Raw genomic sequence first — 20,709 nt, forward strand, 5'->3', positions numbered from 1 at the left:
CTTAGCCCCCATCTCTGGTGGCAGCAATACCAATAATAAGTATAAAGAGCAATCTTATGATCATAAAATCCCCAAAGGGATTGTCCCTAAATTTGAAGAAGGTGATGATATCACCAAGTGGTTCACAGCCTTTGAGAGGGCTTGTGATATCAGACGGCTAGAGAAACCTCTCTGGGGGGGGCACTCCTGTGTGAACTGTTCTCTGGTAACTGCAGAGACAGGCTTCTGGGCCAGATGCAGGGTCTTATGACCTCATGAAGAAATCTCTGATTGAGGGATTTGGACTCACTACTGAGGAGTACAGAATTAGGTTCAGTGGGGGCTCACAAAACCCAGACCCAATCCTGGATAGATTTTGTAGACTACTCAGTAAAGACACTGGATGGTTGGTTAACTGGACACAATGTGCATGATTTTACTTGACTTTATAATTTGATTATGAAGGAACACATTTTGAGAAATTGCACAAATGAAAAGTTGCATCAGCATTTGGTAGACCTAGGTCTAATTTCTCCCCAAGAATTGGGAAAGAAGGCAGACCATAGGGTCAATACTAGGGTGACAAGGACAGGCACTGGGGGTGACCAAAATAAGGTGGTTACAAAAACCTCCCCAGGGGAGAGGTGGTGAGAATCCCCAAGATAAAAAGTCAGAGTCTTCCAAAGGGCCCCAAAACCTGTCAAGGTGGGTGGGTCCCAAACTACTCCATATGAGGCTCAGCCCTATGGGGGAAGAACTTTGATCCTAACAAGGCCTATTGTAACAACTGTAAAAAAGTTGAGACACTTAAATGTAGACAAAAACTGCCCCTACAATAAAGCCCCCAAGGCACCCAATACAGCTACTCCAGGGACAGTAAATCTACAGATGGGATCAGAGGAGTGCCCAGAGCAAATCTGGAATGCACTCAAGCTAGTCTAGTCTCCTTGGGGGGAAATGGAGGTTGCCAATGTAGCTGGTTGGCCACCCAACTGTAGCAAGTATCTGCAATACCCCTCCATTAATGGAACTAGAGTAGAAGCCCTGAGGGATACAGGTGCCAGCATAACTATGGTAAAGGAAATGCTGATTTCCCCAGAGCAATACTTGGTTGGGAAAACTTACCCAGTCACCAATGCTGACAGCATTACCACCCAACGCCCTCTGGTTATGGTGACATTAGGTTGGGGGGAGGTTACTTGCCTGAAACTAGTAGTGGTCTCTCCACAATTGCCAGCTGACTGACTGCTTGGAAATGACCTGGAAACCTCAGTCTGGGCTGAGGTTGAGCAAGTATCCAATGCAGCCGTGCAGGGTATCCCTAGACTGGTGTGTGTGCAAACCAGAGCACAGAGAAAGAAGAAGGGTGAACAAGTAGGTTTGGAGCCTGAAAGTACGGCTCAACCAACCAAGAGAGAAAGCAAGAAGACTGGGGAACCAGCTTCTACACAGCAAGCCTCTCAGGACCCCTCGCCTCAGGGAGAGGACTTGGAAACCCTAGAGAGAACTGAGCCCACGGAGCTTGAACCTTACCAGGTTGTACTCCTGGGCCCAGGGGGACCCACTAGGGAAGAGCTGTGCCAGGGTCAGCGAGACTGCCCCACTCTTGAAAGCCTGAGGCAGCGAGCTGTTTCAGAAGCACAGGGAGAAGTCAGTGGTTCCCACAGAGCCTATATGGAAGAGGGATTACTGTATGCTGAGGCAAGAAACCCCAATCTTGGAGCTACCAGGAGGGTGGTAGTGCCACAGAAGTACAGGGAGTTCCTCCTAACTTTAGCTCATGACATCCCCCTAGTTGGACATCTGGGGCAGACCAAAACCTGGGAAAGGCTAGTTAGCCACTTCTACTGACCCCAGATGAACCAAAAGGTAAAGGAGTTTGTGAGCTCCTGTGTTACCTGTCAGGCCAGTGGCAAGACAGGGGACAAACCAAAGGCCCCCCTGATACCACTGCCAGTGGTGGGGGTACCCTTTGAAAGGGTAGGTGTGGACATTGTGGGTCCACTGGAGCCTCCCACAGCCTCAGGGAACAAATTCATTCTAGTAGTAGTGGATCATGCTACTAGGTACGCTGAAGCAATGCCCCTTAGGGTTACTACAGCTCCTGCAGTAGCCAAGGCCCTCCTGGGTGTCTTCACCAGGGTAGGGTTTCCTAAGGAGGTGGTTTCAAACAGAGGTACCAACTTCATGTCTGCTTACCTGAAACACATGTGGAAGGAGTGTGGTGTGCAGTACAAATGTACTACCCCATACCACCCACAATCCAATGGTCTTGTGGAAAGGTTCAACAAGACATTCAAAGGTATGATCATTGGACTCCCTGAAAAACTCAAAAGGAGATGGGATGTCCTGTTGCCATGCCTGCTTTTCGCTTATAAGGAAGTGCCACAGAAGGGAGTGGGGTTTTCACCCTTTGAACTTATTTCTGGTCATCCTGTAAGGGGACCACTTTGTCTGGTGAAAGAGGGTTGGGAGAGGCCTCTCAAAGAACCCAAGCAAGACATTGTGGACTATGTGCTTGGCCTAAGGTCCAGAATGGCTGAGTACATAGACAAGGCATCCAAGAATCTTGAGGCCAGCCAGGAGCTGTAAAAGCACTGGTATGACCAAAAAGCTGCCATGGTTGAATTTCAACCTGGACAACAGATGTTGGTTTTGGAGCCAGTGGCACCAAGGGCTCTCCAAGACAGATGGAGTGGCCCTTACCCTATCCTGGAGAAAGAGTGAGGTCACTTACTTAGTGGACCTAGGCACCAGCAGGACACCCAAAAGGGTTATCCATGTGAAGCCCCTTAAACTCTACAATGACAAGGCTGACCTCACCATGCTGATGGTGACTGATGAGGAACAGGAAGCTGAGAGTGAACCTCTCCCTGATCTCCTCTCTTCCAGCCCAAAAGATGGGTCAGTGGATGGAGTTGTCTTTTCAGACACCCTCTCTCCCCAACAGCAGACTGACTGCAAGCAAGTCTTGCAACAGTTTGCTAGCATCTTTTCCTTGACCCCTGGTCTGACCAGCTGGTGTACCCATGATGTGGACACTGGTGACAGTAACCCTGTCAAAACAAAATCTATTGACAATCAGACCAAGTCAAGGAAAGCATCACAGCTGAAGTCAGCAAGATGCTGGAGCTAGGGGTGATTGAACCCCCTGAGAGCCCCCTGGGCTAGCCCAGTGGTTCTGGTCCCCAAACCTCATCAACAGGGTGGAAAGAGAGTGAGATGAGGTTCTGTGTGGACTATAGAGGGCTCAACTCTGTCACCAAGACAGATGCTAACCCCATTCCAAGAGCAGATGAGTTGATAGACAAGCTAGGGGCAGCCAAATTCCTCAGTACCTTTGACTTAACTGCAGGGTACTGGCAGATTGGCATGGCCCCAGGAGCCAAAGAAAAGACAGCATTCTCCACCCCTGAGGGGCACTATCAGTTCACTGTAATGCCTTTTGGGTTAAAGAATGCCCCCCCCCACCTTCCAGAGGTTGGTGAACCAAGTCCTGACTGGATTGGAGTCCTTTAGTTCAGCCTGTCTTGATGATATTGCGGTCTTTAGCTTCACCTGGCAGGATCACCTGATCCACCTTGGGAAGGTTTTACAAGCCCTGCAATCTGCAGGACTGACGATCAAGGCATCCAATTGCCAGATAGGGCAGGGCACTGTGGTGTACTTGGGCCACCTTGTTGGTGGAGGCCAGGTCCAACCCTTACAGCCCGAGATCCAGAGCATCATGGACTGGGCAGCTCCAACTACCCAGACCCAAGTTAGGGCATTCCTTTGCTTGACTGAATACTACAGGAAGCTTGTGAAGTGACATGGGTCCATTGTGGCTCCCCTCACAGAACTCACATCCAAAAAAGCCCAAGAAAGTAAACTGGACTGTTAGCTGCCAAAAGGCTTTTGACACCCTGAAAGAAGCAATGTGCTCAGCCCCCATTCTAAAAGCACCAGACTACTCCAAGCAGTTCATAGTGCAGACGGATGCCTCAGAGCTGGGGATAGGAGCCGTCCTCTCCCAGATCAATGAGGAAGGCCAAGACCAACCTGTTGCTTTTATAAGCAGGAGGCTACTCCCCAGAGAGCAGCGTTGGAGTGCCATTGAGAGGGAGCGAGTTTAAACTTGCCGGAGATGTCTCAATATACCTAAACCATGAGCATGACATTAGCAACCAGTACCCGCATCAGGAGCATTGCTGGTCTCAGAACCTTATTAGGTGTAGGCAGAGACTTACAAGCATAAATCATATCAGCACATTAACATACGTCCTGGGCATGAACCACCTCGGCATAGGGCATAACCCCAAAACATCATGGCATTCCACCTCAACGTGCCCAGGGTTGTTGCAGCTGTCCACTGACCTGCAGGGCAGCTGTGTAGGGTAACTAAGGCCAGCATGAAGAATATGGGAGACACTCTTCTGGGGCTCAGAGTCCAAAGAAATGTCCCCGTAGGGCAGCTGGGGAAGGAACCAAGCACTGGGCACATTGGCGCCCCCTCCTTCGGGGCATGGAAATGCAGAATGCCCCAACTTAAGAATGACGGGACACTGGCGATGCCCCACCCACCGCTTAGCCGAACCCCCACTCCCTGGGTTCTACAGCATACTCACCCCCGGCACGATGCAGTCACAACAGTCCGGGTACAATTCGTGGAAGGCGGCCCCCACCTCTCTTCAGCCGTAGCCCGGCCCCACTCACCACTCCTGGGGGGCTGGGCCAGTGTGGTCCTCGTCGTCACGGGAGCTCTGCCTCCTTCCGGCCTCGATCGGATGTCTTCTTTGCCCCGGCGGGCTTCCTGGTGACGGTCCTCGCTTCGCAGCCAGACTTCACCCGGGCCACCTCTCGGGGGCCCGGGGCTTCGGATCCTGCCGCTGGAAGAGGCAGGGTTGGCTCCCGTCCTTCGGTATGCCTGCACTTCCTGCTAGGGGCCGGGACTCCCCTCAGGCGGGTCTGTACGCGCACGGCTGCACCAATCCCAGTGCGGCGTCCAGGGCGGGGGTGCGGCCTGCGCTCCCCTCACGTGATGACGGCTATTAAGACCTTTGGGGAGAGGAGTTGGCCTAACGGCTAGGGCGCTCGACCTCGGGCCTGGGGATCTGGGTTAGAGTCTCGGTAACGACGCCAAAAAACCTCCTGTGATTCTGGGCAAATCACTTAATCTCCCCGTGCCTAAAATGAAAGTGTGTCCTCATGTAACGTAACTGGAAAATATGTAAAGCGCTCTGATACCTGATTCGGTTCGGGTCTAGTTCGCGCTATATAAAACTCTGCAAAAAAAAACAACTCACAGGCCCAACGCGGGCCTCTGCAATGCCGCAGCCGCCCTCTCCTTGCTTCGGGGGCCGCAGAGGTGACGTGGGCAGCGGCTGGGGCTTCCTTCCACGTGGCGACCGGGCGGCGGCGGTGATGCGAGGACACAGCAGCGGCCGTACCTTTCGCGCCCCGGGGGCGGCGGTGAGTACTTCAGCAGCGCTTCACACGCGCTTAAACTCGGGCATTATAGAAGTGCGGGGTGGCCTCCCGCCTTCGGTTTCTCGGCACTCGCTCCTCTGGGCAGCAGGCACGCGGGGTAGGCTTCCGCTGAGTCTTCGATAGGCACAAACAGGCGGCCATACACGGGGTGGGCACCCGTTTACTTCCAGGGCATGCAAAGCGCCGCCACTACTCTGGGTGGGCACCCTCGGCGCTTTCAACTAACCAGTTCCTCCTGGGCACACAGCGCTTCTAGATCCTGCAGTACAGCGCTTAACAGGCGCTCAGAAGCCTCACCAACTTCAGGGGCAGCAAGCAGTGATTCATCCCAGTCCTGGGCACACAGTACACATCGTCAGGGGGGTGGCCCAGTTCCCTCAATCCAGCGCTTGCGATGGGCTCAGTCCCACCAGGGCTTTGGGGGTGACAGGTAGCACTCCTCGCCTCCTTCTGGGCACAAGCAAAGGTGCAATCCAAGAAAGCGCTCTTCTTCTCCAGGCGCTTGCCAGCAGTCAGGGCCCAGGGGTAGCGCTCCTTCCTTCTTCAGGGGCCAGGTGGCAGAGCAGCAGGCACTACTGGGCAAGGTCAGCAGTCAGTGGGCACTCATCAAGACAGGGCAGTAGGCTTTACACACCACCCTCCACTGAAGCGTGGCACTCCTTCTGTACAGCAGCCTGTACTCCTGCAGTGGGGCTTCCACTAGCCTGTGGGCAGCGGAGGGGTTTCAGTTGGGTGCAGGGTCCAGCACACAGGCCCAAGTGGCGGTACCCCTGGCAGCAGGTCCCCTCTCGTTCATGTCCCTGCTCTGACTGAGCACACGGTGGCACAGCCCCCGTACTTATACGCCCCTCACCCCACCTACCAGGCAGTGCCAGAAGCTTCTAGAAGCCTCTGGGGAAACTGGTTCTAACTGGCTTAGGGGGAGTAGAGCACCCTGGGTGCCAGGCTTTCCCTCCAAAAGCTGGGAACCAAACATCTAGACCGCTAACCCATCACAGTCAGATGGCACAACACACAGTCATGGCATCCATTTTAAAAGCGACATGTCACCAGGGTGCATTTTTACAATGGGGGGTTAACAAGGGCGCACACCATTGCATTACATTTCACATGACATCTCACTCCACACATGGCCTATACATTTATTTACCATGGGGGGAGACATCCTAAAACCGAGGGGTGAAGCCAACAGTTTCCCATAAAACATTTCACGACCCTACCAGTCACAGCTTCCAGTTTTCTACTCGCAGTACGCTACTTCTACACAGAGTTTGCCCTCCCCGATGTACTCTCCCCGACATACTCTCCCATGCAAAAGGTATCTGCAGTTACACCAGCATCAAGCGCAGCCATGATCCACCTGAGCAACGCCACACCAGGTGCTCCCCGATTCACAGGTTTGTTAATATCCATACTCCTTTCTCTGACTTTGGTTCTTCATCACACAGTGACTTGCCAAGCTTTGCCAGACCTGACCACATTACTTCTGGGCTTTTTTAAAGAAAGGATCAGACCGATCAGTAGCTTGTGCGATTCTGCCACTGCTCCATTTCTCCGCCTCTTCGTTGCTAGGCCCTGATAGTCGGAGCACAGTTTCCACAAGCCGGAAGTCACTGTTGTGCCAGCAAGAAGGGAACTGCTCTCAATCTTTTCTGCAAACCTTAACTTCCAGCTCGGCAAAGTGCCTGTTGCATTACAGTGTAGTTTTAGCTCTTGATGGGTGCTAAGTGGCCCTTCTGCAGAAATCCTATGGCCTCAGGAAAGCAGCTGCCTTTCAGCCTACCTCGGACAGCCATCTTCCCTCTGGTATTGTGTTACAATTGACAATTTTCTTTCACCTTTCTTGAGTCTGCTGTCCCCACCCCTCCATTTAAATGCAGAAATACTGCTAAGATGTACAGAAGGCTGTGTGTGATACAGCCGTAATAAAGATGGTGGTATTGTAACGGCTGTTGTCATGAAGAAGTGACAAATGTGCTATTACAAGATGGCAAACAGCTCCACGACCACAGCAAATTTATCGTAAAGGTGGTCAAACAGAAAATATTTCCTTTAAAAGCAATAAGAAGTGCAGTTTGAGCAAATGTGTGATCTTCAAACTCTACCTCAGCTTCCAGTTTAATCTTGCCATTTTCTTTTTTCAGGGTTACTAATTGTTGCTGAGCTTCTGCTTTTTCCAAAAGAACTGCATCTAGTCGATCAGTCAAAGCCTACAAAGAAATAAAGTAAATGTATTGAGAAGCCTTAATAAATATATTTGTGTTAGCATGTTTAGTTAGTACAAAAGACTTTGGGCCAGAACCCCTGCTCTTTGTAAAGACAAGCCTCACCACTCTGAACACCAACCAAAAAAATCCATTATCTTCAAGACTTACAGAAAAAAACATTTGCTCCAGCAGAATGGGTCTGGTACATTTGAACAACATTTTTTTATAATGTACTTACCTGTGCTGTATTTGTTGATAGACCAATAGTTCCAGTGTCGCTCTTGGGCAGACCCAATGTGCATTTATCCGGTGTCTGAAAAAAGTGGACACCATGTGATGCTCCTTTTTCTCTCCTGGCTGCCTGTAACCAATGCATACCTTGAGGTGACTCCTCCTCTGTGTCCTCTATCAAGCTATGTCTAGCACTGACAACTCTTGATGACAAAGAGATGAACGTCATTTATAACACCGGAATTAAGCTAGAATATCCACTGCCCTTTTCCCCTCGGTCCTATCCCTTCAACTCTTACAACCAACAGATTTCTCCTGTTGGCACTACTGGACGTGACCCAAGCAGAAAACTCTGTCTGCCTAACAATGCAATATTTCACGAGGTTAAGCCGCATATCATCTATCCTGGTGTATCTTCTCAATTGAATAGATCTTAGGAAATCTCCTCATGGCTTAGCACTGTCTTAGGGTCTATGATTCTGTTGTTCCTATGAAGACTCCAGACTGACTTCCTGGAAGTTTAGCACTGCCAGTAAGAACTGTCACTTCACGGATGGCAATATGCAGTGTATCACGGGTACGACTACTGCCAGATGACACATTGCAGCATAACTGCTTATGTGATCACTACACAATGGAATGTGCAGTTACCTGAATGGCATCCTACATGACAGATTTAATAATTTCCGAAGAATAATGACTGCATGACAGCTTTGTGTATTAAAATGCCTGATAAATTAACATGGCAAACTACTTACACTGTAACTCACTATGCATGACAAATATTTCCAGTGTTGTAGTTATCACACAGAATCCAGAAATAAGAGTTGCCTCCAAAAGAAAGGAACCTCACGCTGGTGTAACTTGAAGGTTTATTGGGCAAAGGCTGCACACAGGAAAGGTCCAAGCAATACCGGCGTGGACTACGAGCCTTACGCGTTTCGTGATACCTCACTTCGTCAGAGGCTCGATGTCATCAGAATCACACAGCCGCAGGTGTCACTACCTTTAATACAATAACCAGGCCCAAGTGGGTGTGGCCGTACGCACGGCCTTCTGGAACCTGAGCCGGTGCGGGGTTCAGTCCTTGAACATATGTGTTTCCGCAGTGGGTTGCTTGTAAATTGCTTCCTCAACAACTGCTGCACTTTATCGCCGTCGCCCACAAGCACCTGGCCCGTTTGCACATGTCGTTTGGCGATGCAAGGGTCCGTTTAGACACGGCGGGTTCCTTCCACGGCTAGGCATAGCCGTTAAAAATCCAGAAATGAGAGTTGCCTCCAAAAGAAAGGAACCTCACGCAGGTTGGTGTAGCTTGAAGGTTTATTGGGCAAAGGCTGCACACAGGAAAGGTCCAAGCAATACAAGCGTTGAGTACGAGCCTTACGCGTTTCGTGATACCTCACTTCGTCAGAGGCTCGATGTCATCAGAATCACGCAGCCGCAGGTGTCACTACCTTTAATACGATAACCAGGCCCAAGTGGGTGTGGCCGTACGCACGGCCTTCTGGAACCTGTAGTGAGACACATCTTACTCCAGTGAGCCGGTGCGGGATTCAGTCCTTGAACATATGTGTTTCCGCAGTGGGTTGCTTGTAAATTGTTGCCTCAACAACTGCTGCACTTTATCGCCGTCACCCACCAGCACCTGGCCCGTTTGCACACGTCGTTTGGCGATGAAAGGGTCCGTTTAGACACGGCGGGTTCCTTCCACGGCTAGGCATAGCCGTTAAAAATCCAGAAATAAGGGTTGCCTCCAAAAGAAAGGAACCTCACGCAGGTTGGTGTAGCTTGAAGGTTTATTGGGCAAAGGCTGCACACAGGAAAGGTCCAAGCAATACAGGCGTTGAGTACGAGCCTTACGCGTTTCGTGATACCTCACTTCGTCAGAGGCTCGATGTCATCAGAATCACGCAGGTGTCACTACCTTTTTAAAAAAAAAAATTTTTATAAATTCTTTTTATTGTTGCATCAGAAAGCATGATCAATGAAGACAATCAGAAGGCGGCAGGGCGTCAACATTCCGCCTCTGTCCGTTGGTTGCGCAACTTTTTGTTCCACAATTATCAGTGTAACACGTAAATCTACGACATGAACATATAAAAACAACCCCCAAAACAGCAGCGTACACCTCCCTTCCCCCCTCCAGCCCCCGGACCCACCCCACCTCCCCCTAGCAAAATCCTCCATCCTCTCACATAGTTTGATCAGTAAATGGTCATGCGGCCACTGCGGTCACTTCTGGCATATCCACTGCGTTGTAAGCCCTCCCGTCACTCCGCACTTTCCCTTATCGGCCCCCCTCCAAACCATGGTATTGTCTCCATTTAGCCCACACTCTCCTGAACTTCTTTGGGCATCCTCTGGCTTTATAAGTTACTCTTTCGGCGGCCATGTACAAGTCCAGGCCCCTCCTCCATTCCTCTATATCTGGTGTTTCGGGTGCCCCCCAATACTTTGCAATGTCCCTTTTCGCCACCACCAACGCAAGTACCAAAAAGATAAGAAGAGGGTGCGCCAAATCCACCTCGGCAGTCATGCCCAGCAAAGCCAATTTGGGGTCGCGCGTTAGAGCCACTCACACGACCTCACTGAGCTCCGTGAATATGTGTTCCCAGTATGTTTGTATGGCGTCGCACTCCCAGATCGTGTGGAAAAAATCACCACTCTGGTGGTGGCACCTAAGGCACGCCGAGTCTGCTATCCTTCCCATTTTAAGGAGGCGCACTCTGTCAAAATAGGTTCTGTGAAGCACATTCAATTGAATAAGGCGCAGCCTCGATTTAATCGCCACCTCACGGGGGTGCATAAGGACAATCTCCCAATCCAAATCTTCCATCTCACCCACGTCTGCCTCCCACACTCTCCGTAGCCCTGTCAAGTCGCCTAACATGTTGTTTGTCAGTGTTTTATATGTGAGGGATACCGCCCGACCCACGACCCGCTCCTGAAGCAACCTACCCTCCAACGGTGCGTACTCTGGAATATCTGCGAGCGTGATGTGTTGTGCCCTCCAGGCATGTCTCAACTGTGTGTATTTGTAGAACTGAGTGTTGTGCAGTCCAAATTCTTCCTTAAGTACCTGGAAGGATTTTAGTTCCCCCCTTGCAATCACATCTCCAATTGTTGAGATACCTATATCGTCCCACCTCCCGAAGCCTCGCAGTTTACTAAGTTCCCCCATCCATTTGCAGTGCCACAGCGGCGTCTGTCGGGTAGGCCTCTTGTCCCACCCCATGCGTCTAGTGGCCTTTTTCCATGCTGTCAGTGTGATCATCGTGGCCGGTAGAAGCGATGTCCTCACCGCCCCCCCCCGTATAGATAGTACAGTAGGTTTTTGGCAGACAATTTAAACCTCTCTAACGCATAAGTAGGGTGATCTGCTGCTGCGTGGAACCAGTCATTGATTGGAGCAAGATGCTCCGCCCAATAGTACGCCTCCAAGTTGGGGAGGGAGATCCCTCCGCTGTAGTGGTGACGCTGTAGCATGGACAGGGCCACCCTCGGTTGTTTCCCTAACCACAGGAAGGCCCGAAGGTCCGCATGGATTTTATTCATCGTTTTTTCTGGTAGCTGGTAATACTCGTTTTGGAGCGCATACAAAAACTTCGGGAGGATAATCATTTTGTAGATCGCCGCTCGGCCTAGTAGGGTGAGCGGGAGCTGCCTCCACCTGTTCATCTCTGTTGTTGCGCCGTCTACGACTCGGGCTATATTTTTGCTAAAGGAGAGTCTCCTGTCTAGAGAAATAAATATTCCCAGGTATTGAAAATCCTCCTTAGTATGTATGAGCTGCCCCGGTAGGCATTCCCCCCGCTCCAAACCCTGCGGGTCATAGAGGACTGATTTGTGCCAATTAATGGTGTGGCCTGCCCTAGCACCAAAGCCATCCAGCTCCCTGAACAATTCCGGAATTGTTGTGTCCGGCTCGGTTACAAACAATAGCACGTCGTCGGCGTACAGGGATATTTTTTCCTGTGCAGAGTCAGAGTCTCCCCAAGAGAAGCCCTGAATCCCATGGTTTTGTCTGACCTTTATCGCTAGAATTTCAATAGTGAGTGTGAACAGAAGGGAGGATAGCGGGCAGCCCTGGCGCGTGCCCCTGCCGATTCGAAATTCGCGGGACAACCTCCCGTTAACCCGGACTCGTGCCCTCGGAGCGGAGTATAGGAGCCGGACCCATCTCTGGAACTTAGGACCAAACCCAAACCTCTGCAGTGACACCATTAGGAAAGGCCAGTGTACCGCGTCGAAGGCCTTCTCCGCGTCCAGGGAGAGGAACCAATGGGGCGCACGTCTCCCCTTAACCTCCTGCAGCCAATTATGGGTGCGGCGGAGGTTCAGCTTGGTCGCCCTGTCTGGCGGGAACCCTGACTGATCCATATGTATCAGGGCCGTTATTACCGACCGCAGACGTTTAGCTAGGATAGTGACCAAGATCTGCATCTCCATATTGAGGAGGGAAATGGGGCGGTAGGAGGCACACTCGTCTCTTGGCTTACCCTCCTTGTATATCGGGACGATAGTGGCCAAGGCGAGGTCCGGAGGCAAGCTCTCCGCCTGGTATGCCTCCAAGAAGAGGGTTTTTAATTGACGTTGCAATAGATCAGTGGCCCTTTTAAAAAACTCTGCCGGAAAGCCATTCGGTCCAGGGGTCTTCCCTGGCTTCAGGGAGGCTATGGCATCCGAGATATCCTCAAGGGTCACCTCCGCCTCTAAAGCCGCGCTAGCCTCGGGGGATAGCATCGGTATCTCCGTGTCGCCTATGTAATGCTGCGCTTCCTCGCCCGTACCCAGGACCCTAGCCCCATAGAAGCTCTCATAATAGGACGTAAAGGCGTCCGCTATGGCCTCGTCTGTGTGCACCTGTCTACCTTCCGCCAATGTGATCCGATCCACCCACCTCGCCGCCCTCTCTTTCCTTCCAAGCCAAGCAAGGAGTTTGCCGGACTTATCCCCCACGTCATACAAGCGGTGGAGGGTCGCCAGCGATTGAGTATGTGCCTCATCAGTGGCCATCTCCCTGTAATTTCTTTGTGCATCTAACAGTTGTCTAAGTAGGACGTCCTCCTTCCGTTGCTGGTATTCCGACTCTAGGGCCAAAATAGACATCTCCATAGTAGCCACCTCAGCCTGCTGTGTTCGCCGCATCTCACCCAACCTGCTCTGTATTCGATCCCTCAGGGCCGGCTTCATCGCCTCCCAGAAGGTGATCCCTGAGGCAACCGAACCTTCATTTTCGGCCACGTAGACCCTGATGTCAGCTCTGATGCCCCGCAGTATTTCCGGAGTTTGGAGGTCCCAAGCCGCCAGGCGCCATTCTGCCCCCCCACCCCTCTCCCGCCCCAACTGTGCATACAGCGGAGAGTGGTCAGATAGTCCCCTTGCTTTATATTCCGCAGTGTCACTCGAGGTAAGGCTGTGCCTGGACGTGAATATATAGTCTAGTCTTGAAAAGATCCTGACCCTGTGTGCCCCCGAGTAGAAGGAGTAGGCCACTTGTGTAGGGTGGAGCCACCTCCAGACATCAGTGAGTCCAATGACATTCATCTGTCGTGCTAATGCCGAACTAGTCCACATTTTACGTGCTGTCCCTGACCGATCCTGCGCTTCGCACATAACATCGTTAAAATCTCCACCCACTATTTGTATAGTATCTGCTGTATCAATGAGTATGGAGGTGATCGCTTTGAGGGTGCGCGCCTGTAGCTTTGGGGGCGCGTATACCGAAATGATCGTGTACCTACGCCTCTTCCACCCCCGCGTAGGTCCCCTGTGTGTCCAGCCAGGTACGAGTAATGCTGAATGGTGCCGTTTTTTTTATGAGGATCACCACCCCCCTGGAATCTGTTGTGTACCCCACATGCGCTAGTGCTACATGGCGGCCTCTCGCTATAAACGCACACTTATTTCCTCTGAGGTGAGTCTCCTGTAAAAGGATGATATCTGGCGCCACTCTCTTGAGGTAGGCATTCACCAGGCCCCTCTTGATCTTCGACCCTAAGCCATTCACGTTCCATGTGAAAACGGTGACCCCATTGTCACCCAATTGCGGGGTGTCTAGTGTACTTGCCATTGTGTGGTAGGACACTTGTCCAAGGTGAGTCCCTGTGGTGGGAGTGTTACAAGGTGTGGCAAGGTGTGTTGCTGCTGCTCCTCAACTGTCCCTCCCCTCCCCCCTTGACCCTCTTTGACCCCAACTCGAGGGAGTTCGAAAACCTTCCCCCCCTCCCACCCCCTTCCCCACCTCCCTCCCCTTCCAGTCGCATCCCAACGTGGGACCAAACTATCCACGGGAGAAGGCCTGTCGCCCTCCCACACTTCCCACCCATCACAAACCAAAGAACAGTAAAAGAAACTCAAACAACATTGAAGGGCGTGTCAACTTGCGTGCTCCCATTGGTCGAGCTGCAATCTCTCTGATCCCTGGGCACCATCGTTCATGAGTGCGAGTCCTGTGTGTCCATAGTAGGCACCTGTCCCGACGAGTCCTGCTCCATGTGTTGGATTTCTTTGACTAACGGGTGTACAGAATTTCCAACGCCATCTTCCTCTTCTCCTCCGGAGGCGCGTCCCTCCGACTCGTCTTTCTCATCCCCCTCTGAACAGATGCCATTCCGCAAGCCGCTAAACCTAGAGCCCGCCACCGAGTCGTTTCCAGGTGATGTTGCTCCGCCTCCCCTCCTTTCACTCGTACCACGGGTCTGGTAAGGCGTTGCCGGCGTTTGTTTCCTTGTCCTCCCAGTTCTCCGTCGCTGCGGTTTCGGATGCTCCCATCGCGGCCTATCCCGAAAAGATCTATCCAGTGCTTCCCTTCCGGGCGCCTCTCTGCTCTTCAGTATAGGACGTTCCTCAAGCCATTGCCATGCATCCTCCGGGTGTGAGAAGAATATGGACTTGTCTTTGTAGAGCACCTTGAGCTTTGCTGGGAAAAGGAGCATGTAAGTAATGTTCAGAGTTCTCAATTTTGCCTTCACGGAATCAAATGAGCGGCGCTGTTTCGATACTTCCTGGCTGTAAAAATCATTATGTTTGTATTCTCCAAACGGATCTCTCCCAGCTTCCTGGCTTCTCGTAGGATTAAATCTCGGTCCGCATAGTTCAGGAATCTCGCTATGACTGGCCGCGGTCTTGCCCCCTCCGGTGGTTTGGCCAAGAGAGCCCTGTGTGCCCTCTCAATATTGAAGCACGTGGAGAACTGTGCAGTCGGAAAGGTAGTCTTCAGCCAGGCGTGGAGGAAGGAGGCCATGTTCTTCCCCTAAATTCCTTCCCTAAAGCCCACAAAGCGAAGGTTGTTGCGCCTCGATCTATTTTCCGCATCGTCCACCTTCCATTGCAACTGACGGTGCGAGGCCTGTAGCTCCGCCATGTCTTTCTTCAGGGCTGATATCGAGGCATCATTTTCAGTGACTCTAGTTTCGGTTGCTGCTACCCTATCCGTCAGGTTCCGAAAATCCTGTCGCAGCAGTGTTATCTCGAAGCCCACTTCTCCTATCTTCACCTCCAGGGCCGCCCGAGATTCTTGGATGTCACTCCTGGACGCCTGAATGGCCGCCAGCAACATTGCCGTTTCCGTCTGCGCCCCGGATAGCACCGGCCGTTGCTCCGTGGCATGTCTGGGCCCCGCAAAGTTGTCCATGGGGCCCTGCTTGGTGGACTTAGGCACCAGGTCCCTTTTCCCCATGGCTGCCCGTGTCCTGGGAGGGGTCCCTCTGTGTGCTGCGTGCCACCAACTTCTGAAATGCCCAAGGCGAGGGTGAGGCCAATCAGGGGGGCAGCGGCAGGCCTTCCCACCGCACCGTGGGCCGTAGTGTTGTGCAATATGTTGTCCCTCGGAGTCTCCTCACAGCGGGACCCCTACCACGTGCCCCCCCTCAATAGCGTGATCTCGGTCCCGAATCGCCACACCGTTTGCATCACGGTAGATGCCCCTTCGTGCACCGCGGTGACCACTTCTCTGAATCACTGGCCGCCCAAGTCCTCCAAAATCCGTCCTTCCCGCTATTCCTGTGGGTGTCTCCCAGACCAAGGACCCGTGTGCCAGTGTAGCGTTTCGAAGGCTGTGTGGGCACAGGCGAGAGGGTGAGAGGCGGGTAGAGCCGGAGGGCGAAATCAAAGGCTCTCACCCGCCGGCCTCCGCCGGTGCTGTGCGTTCCCCCGGGCTATCTCCAGTTGCCGCCGCCACACCAGTGTAGCTGCCCGGGTCAGCCGTGGGCGTCTCAGATTCCCGCTCCGCACTGTCGCCGCTGGTCGCCGTTTCCAAATACAGGCCACACCACCGCTCCTCCGCCCCCGGCCTCCGCCGTCCCTCCGCCGCGCCTCAGTGCGGGAACGGCAGCGAACGGCCCCCGCCTCTCGTCACTGGGTATCGGTCTTGCCGGCCGCCATCTTGGTCTCCCGTAACACCTCCAATTCCACTCTGGGTACCCCAGCCGCCACCACACTGGACCGCTTGGCCGGGTTGCACGCCGCGGTGTCTCCGCTTGCGGATGTCGTTCCTTCAGGGCTGCGGGTGTCCCTCCGACCACGCGCTCCGGGGGGGGGGGGGCTGCACACAGGAAAGGTCCAAGCAATACAGGCGTTGAGTACGAGCCTTACGCGTTTCGTGATACCTCACTTCGTCAGAGGCTCGATGTCATCAGAATCACGCAGCCGCAGGTGTTACTACCTTTAATACGATAACCAGGCCCAAGTGGGTTGTGGCCGTACGCACGGCCTTCTGGAACCTGTAGTGAGTCACATCTTACTCCAGTGAGCCGGTGCGGGATTCAGTCCTTGACGAAACGCGTAAGGCTCGTACTCAACGCCTGTATTGCTTGGACCTTTCCTGTGTGCAGCCTTTGCCCAATAAACCTTCAAGCTACACCAACCTGCGTGAGGTTCCTTTCTTTTGGAGGCAACTCTTATTTCTGGATTTTTTAACGGCTATGCCTAGCCGTGGAAGGAACCCGCCGTGTCTAAACGGACCCTTGCATCGCCAAACGACGTGTGCAAACGGGCCAGGTGCTTGTGGGCGACGGCGATAAAGTGCAGCAGTTGTTGAGGCAGCAATTTACAATCAACCCACTGCGGAATAACATATGTTCAAGGACTGAATCCCGCACCGGCTCACTGGAGTAAGATGTGACTCACTACAGGTCCCAGAAGGCCGTGCGTACGGCCAAACCCACTTGGGCCTGGTTATTGTATTAAAGGTAGTGACACCTGCGGCTGCGTGATTCTGTTGACATCGAGCCTCTGACGAAGTGAGGTATCACGAAACGCGTAAGGCTCGTACTCAACGCCTGTATTGCTTGGACCTTTCTGTGTGCAGCCTTTGCCCAATAAACCTTCAAGCTACACCAACCTGCGTGAGGTTCCTTTCTTTTGGAGGCAACTCTTATTTCTGGATTTTTAACGGCTATGCCTAGCCGTGGAAGGAACCCGCCGTGTCTAAACGGACCCATGCATCGCCAAACGACGTGTGCAAACGGGCCAGGTGCTTGTGGGCGACGGCGATAAAGTGCAGCAGTTGTTGAGGCAGCAATTTACAAGCAACCCACTGCGGAAACACATATGTTCAAGGACTGAATCCCGCGCCGGCTCACTGGAGTAAGATGTGACTCACTACAGGTTCCAGAAGGCCGTGCGTACGGCCACACCCACTTGGGCCTGGTTATCGTATTAAAGGTAGTGACACCTGCGGCTGCGTGATTCTGATGACATCGAGCCTCTGACGAAGTGAGGTATCACGAAACGCGTAAGGCTCGTACTCAACGCCTGTATTGCTTGGACCTTTCCTGTGAGCAGCCTTTCCCAAATACACCTTCAAGCTACACCAACCTGCGTGAGGTTCCTTTCTTTTGGAGGCAACTCTTATTTCTGGCTTATCACACAGAATAGTAGTATTTTAGTATTTGTTTGCAAAGCACTTCAGCGCCTCTTCAAAGGCAGACTGCAATATATAAATGGTAACAGTAAAATAATACCTTAATGGGTGATGCAGAATAAAGGTTTCCTACTTGGCACACACTATGTCCACACAATAAAAAACATGTCCTGCAAACAGACGGGCAAGAGATGGTAGGGGGAGTAATTGGGAACAATGAGCACTCCTCCAAGTTCCAACCCATACCTCACCTCCCTCTAATTTTTACTGCGGGGGAGGGGAGTATAGGTGTGAAGGGGAGGAGATCCCCTATGTCAACAGACCTACAATTCACAGAGTAAGGACTTGGAAGTTCCTCCTCTACCTTCCCATACCTAATTTTAGCAAGAATTCTGAGAAGCCAGATATTGGGGCAGTTAGACTATGGCCCACCCAAGTCATTTAATCTCCTGGATCGAAGGTTGCACAGGAGGTCTGGACAGACAAAGCAGCACCCTACATCCTTCTTTGCAACTCACCTCTCACACCAGCCATAAACAAGCAAATCAGTAGGGAGGAATGGGTAAATTGCAAAAAGCAATGAACACCAGGGCAGAGCCCCACCCAGCCACCCACACAAGTCCCCTCCACTACCCAATACAGGGTATTCTCGGGTAGCACATATATTTGCCATTCTCGGGTAGCAGATAACTACCATTCTGTGGTAGCAAGCAATTGACATTTCCCAGTGAGTACATAATTACGAATACCGTTCTGGTCTAACTCATTCCTGAAAGCACATATTTTCCATTTAGCCTTGTGCTGTTGGGAGAACAGAGAGAGGCTAGTTTAGGCATAGTAGAAACTTTCACTTTTTCCCAAAATGATCATCTTTGTTTGGCTCTGTTCATTCAGAAAAATGTCTCCTTTAATAAATGAAGGACATGAATTAGGCAAGAAGTGATGTTGATGTTGCTGGAAGCGCTGTTGTCTAGCTGGAGTTTTGCTTGTGCATCATCTGTGTGTGCTTTGAATTCTGGCATTACCGAATGGAGAGTATGAAAATGAGCATCAAGATAAGCTACATGAAGAACAGTGAATTTAACTGTTGGAGATAATGAGTATATGAATGAGTACGCATGTAGTATTTGTCTCTATGAGCAGTATCATAAGATGTCAGCAATGTCGTCCTATATCCAGACACAAAGCTGTGATTAATGCAAACACATTTATTAGGATACCAATGTGTAATATTCTCTAAAAATACCAAATATTCCTATTTAGATGCAAAAGCCATCTCAAAATGTGATAAGGTTTGATTTTCAACAGTTTGATTACAAATGTATTTTCCAAAAACACAAGTCTTTAGGAGGATTAAAAATTGGAATAATTTTTAACAACTCTCTTTCATCAATACCACCAGCCAACGGATTCTGGTTGGAAAGGGAGATATGCTATAACTACCCCTTGCCACATGGAGGGATGATTGTACATTATATGCAACTACTGCACCAAATCATTGAGGTACACATTCCTGAAGCATGTCTATGATGTGAGAATAATCACTGAGGGACTGAGTTCATATCATCCGACAGTTTGGCTTGCAACTGACCCATATTACAAGTTCCATCCTAGGCCACAAACTAGTCCCATCGCTGGGCATAAACACACTTTGTTGAAGGATGCCTAGCCATCAGAATGACATCTACTACTTTGGGAGGTAGAAAGAATGTAGTCAACTACCGCCACTCAATATCCACTCATGGAGGTGCAGATTGTGCAGGCCCGGGTGCAGGATCCTGTATTGTGGCTGTGACAGAAGATCCTCCCAAAGTGGCAGCTTGATTGTAGGACAGATGCACATATCCAGGAGTTCTGGGTACCACAGTCTCTTGGCTCAATCGGTGGCTAGTAGGATGACTTGGGCTCAGTCATTACCGATCTTCTTCATTGTCCCATGCTACACTCAAAGCGGAATGAGTCTCAGAGAGAGAGAGCGAGAGAGAGCGACTTCTTGGGAACTCCAGCACTCAAAAGTGTTAACACTGTGCATTATAAAAGTACCGACTGCATATCCTTGCTGGGCCAATGAAAGTGCAAACCACAAAACATCAGAAAGGTGTACCTTAAAGGGAATCAATATTCATTCACATACCAGGAAATTAGGGGTTCCACCCTCTGGTATAAACCAACTTCATGGAGGTGCAGTGACCGGACAAGATAACGTCACCCAGAACATAACGTTACCCACCTAAAGTGGCAGGAGAAAGGCACTCAGCTGTATCCGCTCAAGCTGCTAGGTCTCTCCGGTTATGAAGTGCCCCACAGGGCAAAGATCCTCTAGATGGAAACATCACTCGTGATTGGCAAGATGATGCCTTTTCAGACCGTTGGTTCTTGTGTTCAGGGAGACTACCAGATGGTTGACAACCAACCAGTTTCCATGCATTTTTGCACAGGCCCAAAGTCTCACAGATTCCCGACTGAGAAGATGAGACCCCCACACCTTCTTGCTTGTTCACATACAGCATCATAGTCATTTTATCTATCTAGATTTGGAATGATGGGCCACTAAAGGTGGGCATTAATGCATTTAGGGCCTGGTGAACTGCCCTTGGTTAGAACAAAACGATGAGCAGTTTTTGCTCCAGAAACAAGATGCTCTGATCTCAAGTCCCTTCAGATGCACACCCACTCTAAGGTGAAGGAATCCGTAACTACTATTGCCACTGCTGGGGGAGGGCAGAAGGATTTCCCTCCGGTCAGGTGCTCCTCTACGGACTCCCAGAGAAAATCCTATGCAGTGTCCAAGGGAATCCTGATGATTTCCATCAGGTTACCCCTGATGCTGGAACCACTACAGATGGAGACACCACTAGAGAACTCATGTACCAGTGTGCACGAGTGGCCAGTAGGATGTAGAAGACCGCAAATCTAGCAAGTGAAGAACCGTCAGGATTGGAATTTGAGCTCTCT

The 20,709-nt window shown here is 51.3% G+C and overlaps 1 protein-coding gene across 1 annotated transcript in view; it reads right to left on the minus strand.

The window, feature by feature from the left end:
- GCC2 (GRIP and coiled-coil domain containing 2) overlaps window positions 1-20,709 on the minus strand; it is a 413,631-nt gene that overhangs the window by 316,442 nt on the left and 76,480 nt on the right. The window contains exon 5 of the mRNA XM_078658140.1: window positions 7,554-7,658. Within this exon, the coding sequence (XP_078514266.1) occupies window positions 7,554-7,658 (105 nt within the window). The remainder of the gene's footprint in view (window positions 1-7,553; window positions 7,659-20,709) is intronic.

Source organism: Lissotriton helveticus, chromosome 8, assembly GCF_964261635.1.
Source record: "Lissotriton helveticus chromosome 8, aLisHel1.1, whole genome shotgun sequence".
Taxonomy (NCBI): domain Eukaryota; kingdom Metazoa; phylum Chordata; class Amphibia; order Caudata; family Salamandridae; genus Lissotriton; species Lissotriton helveticus.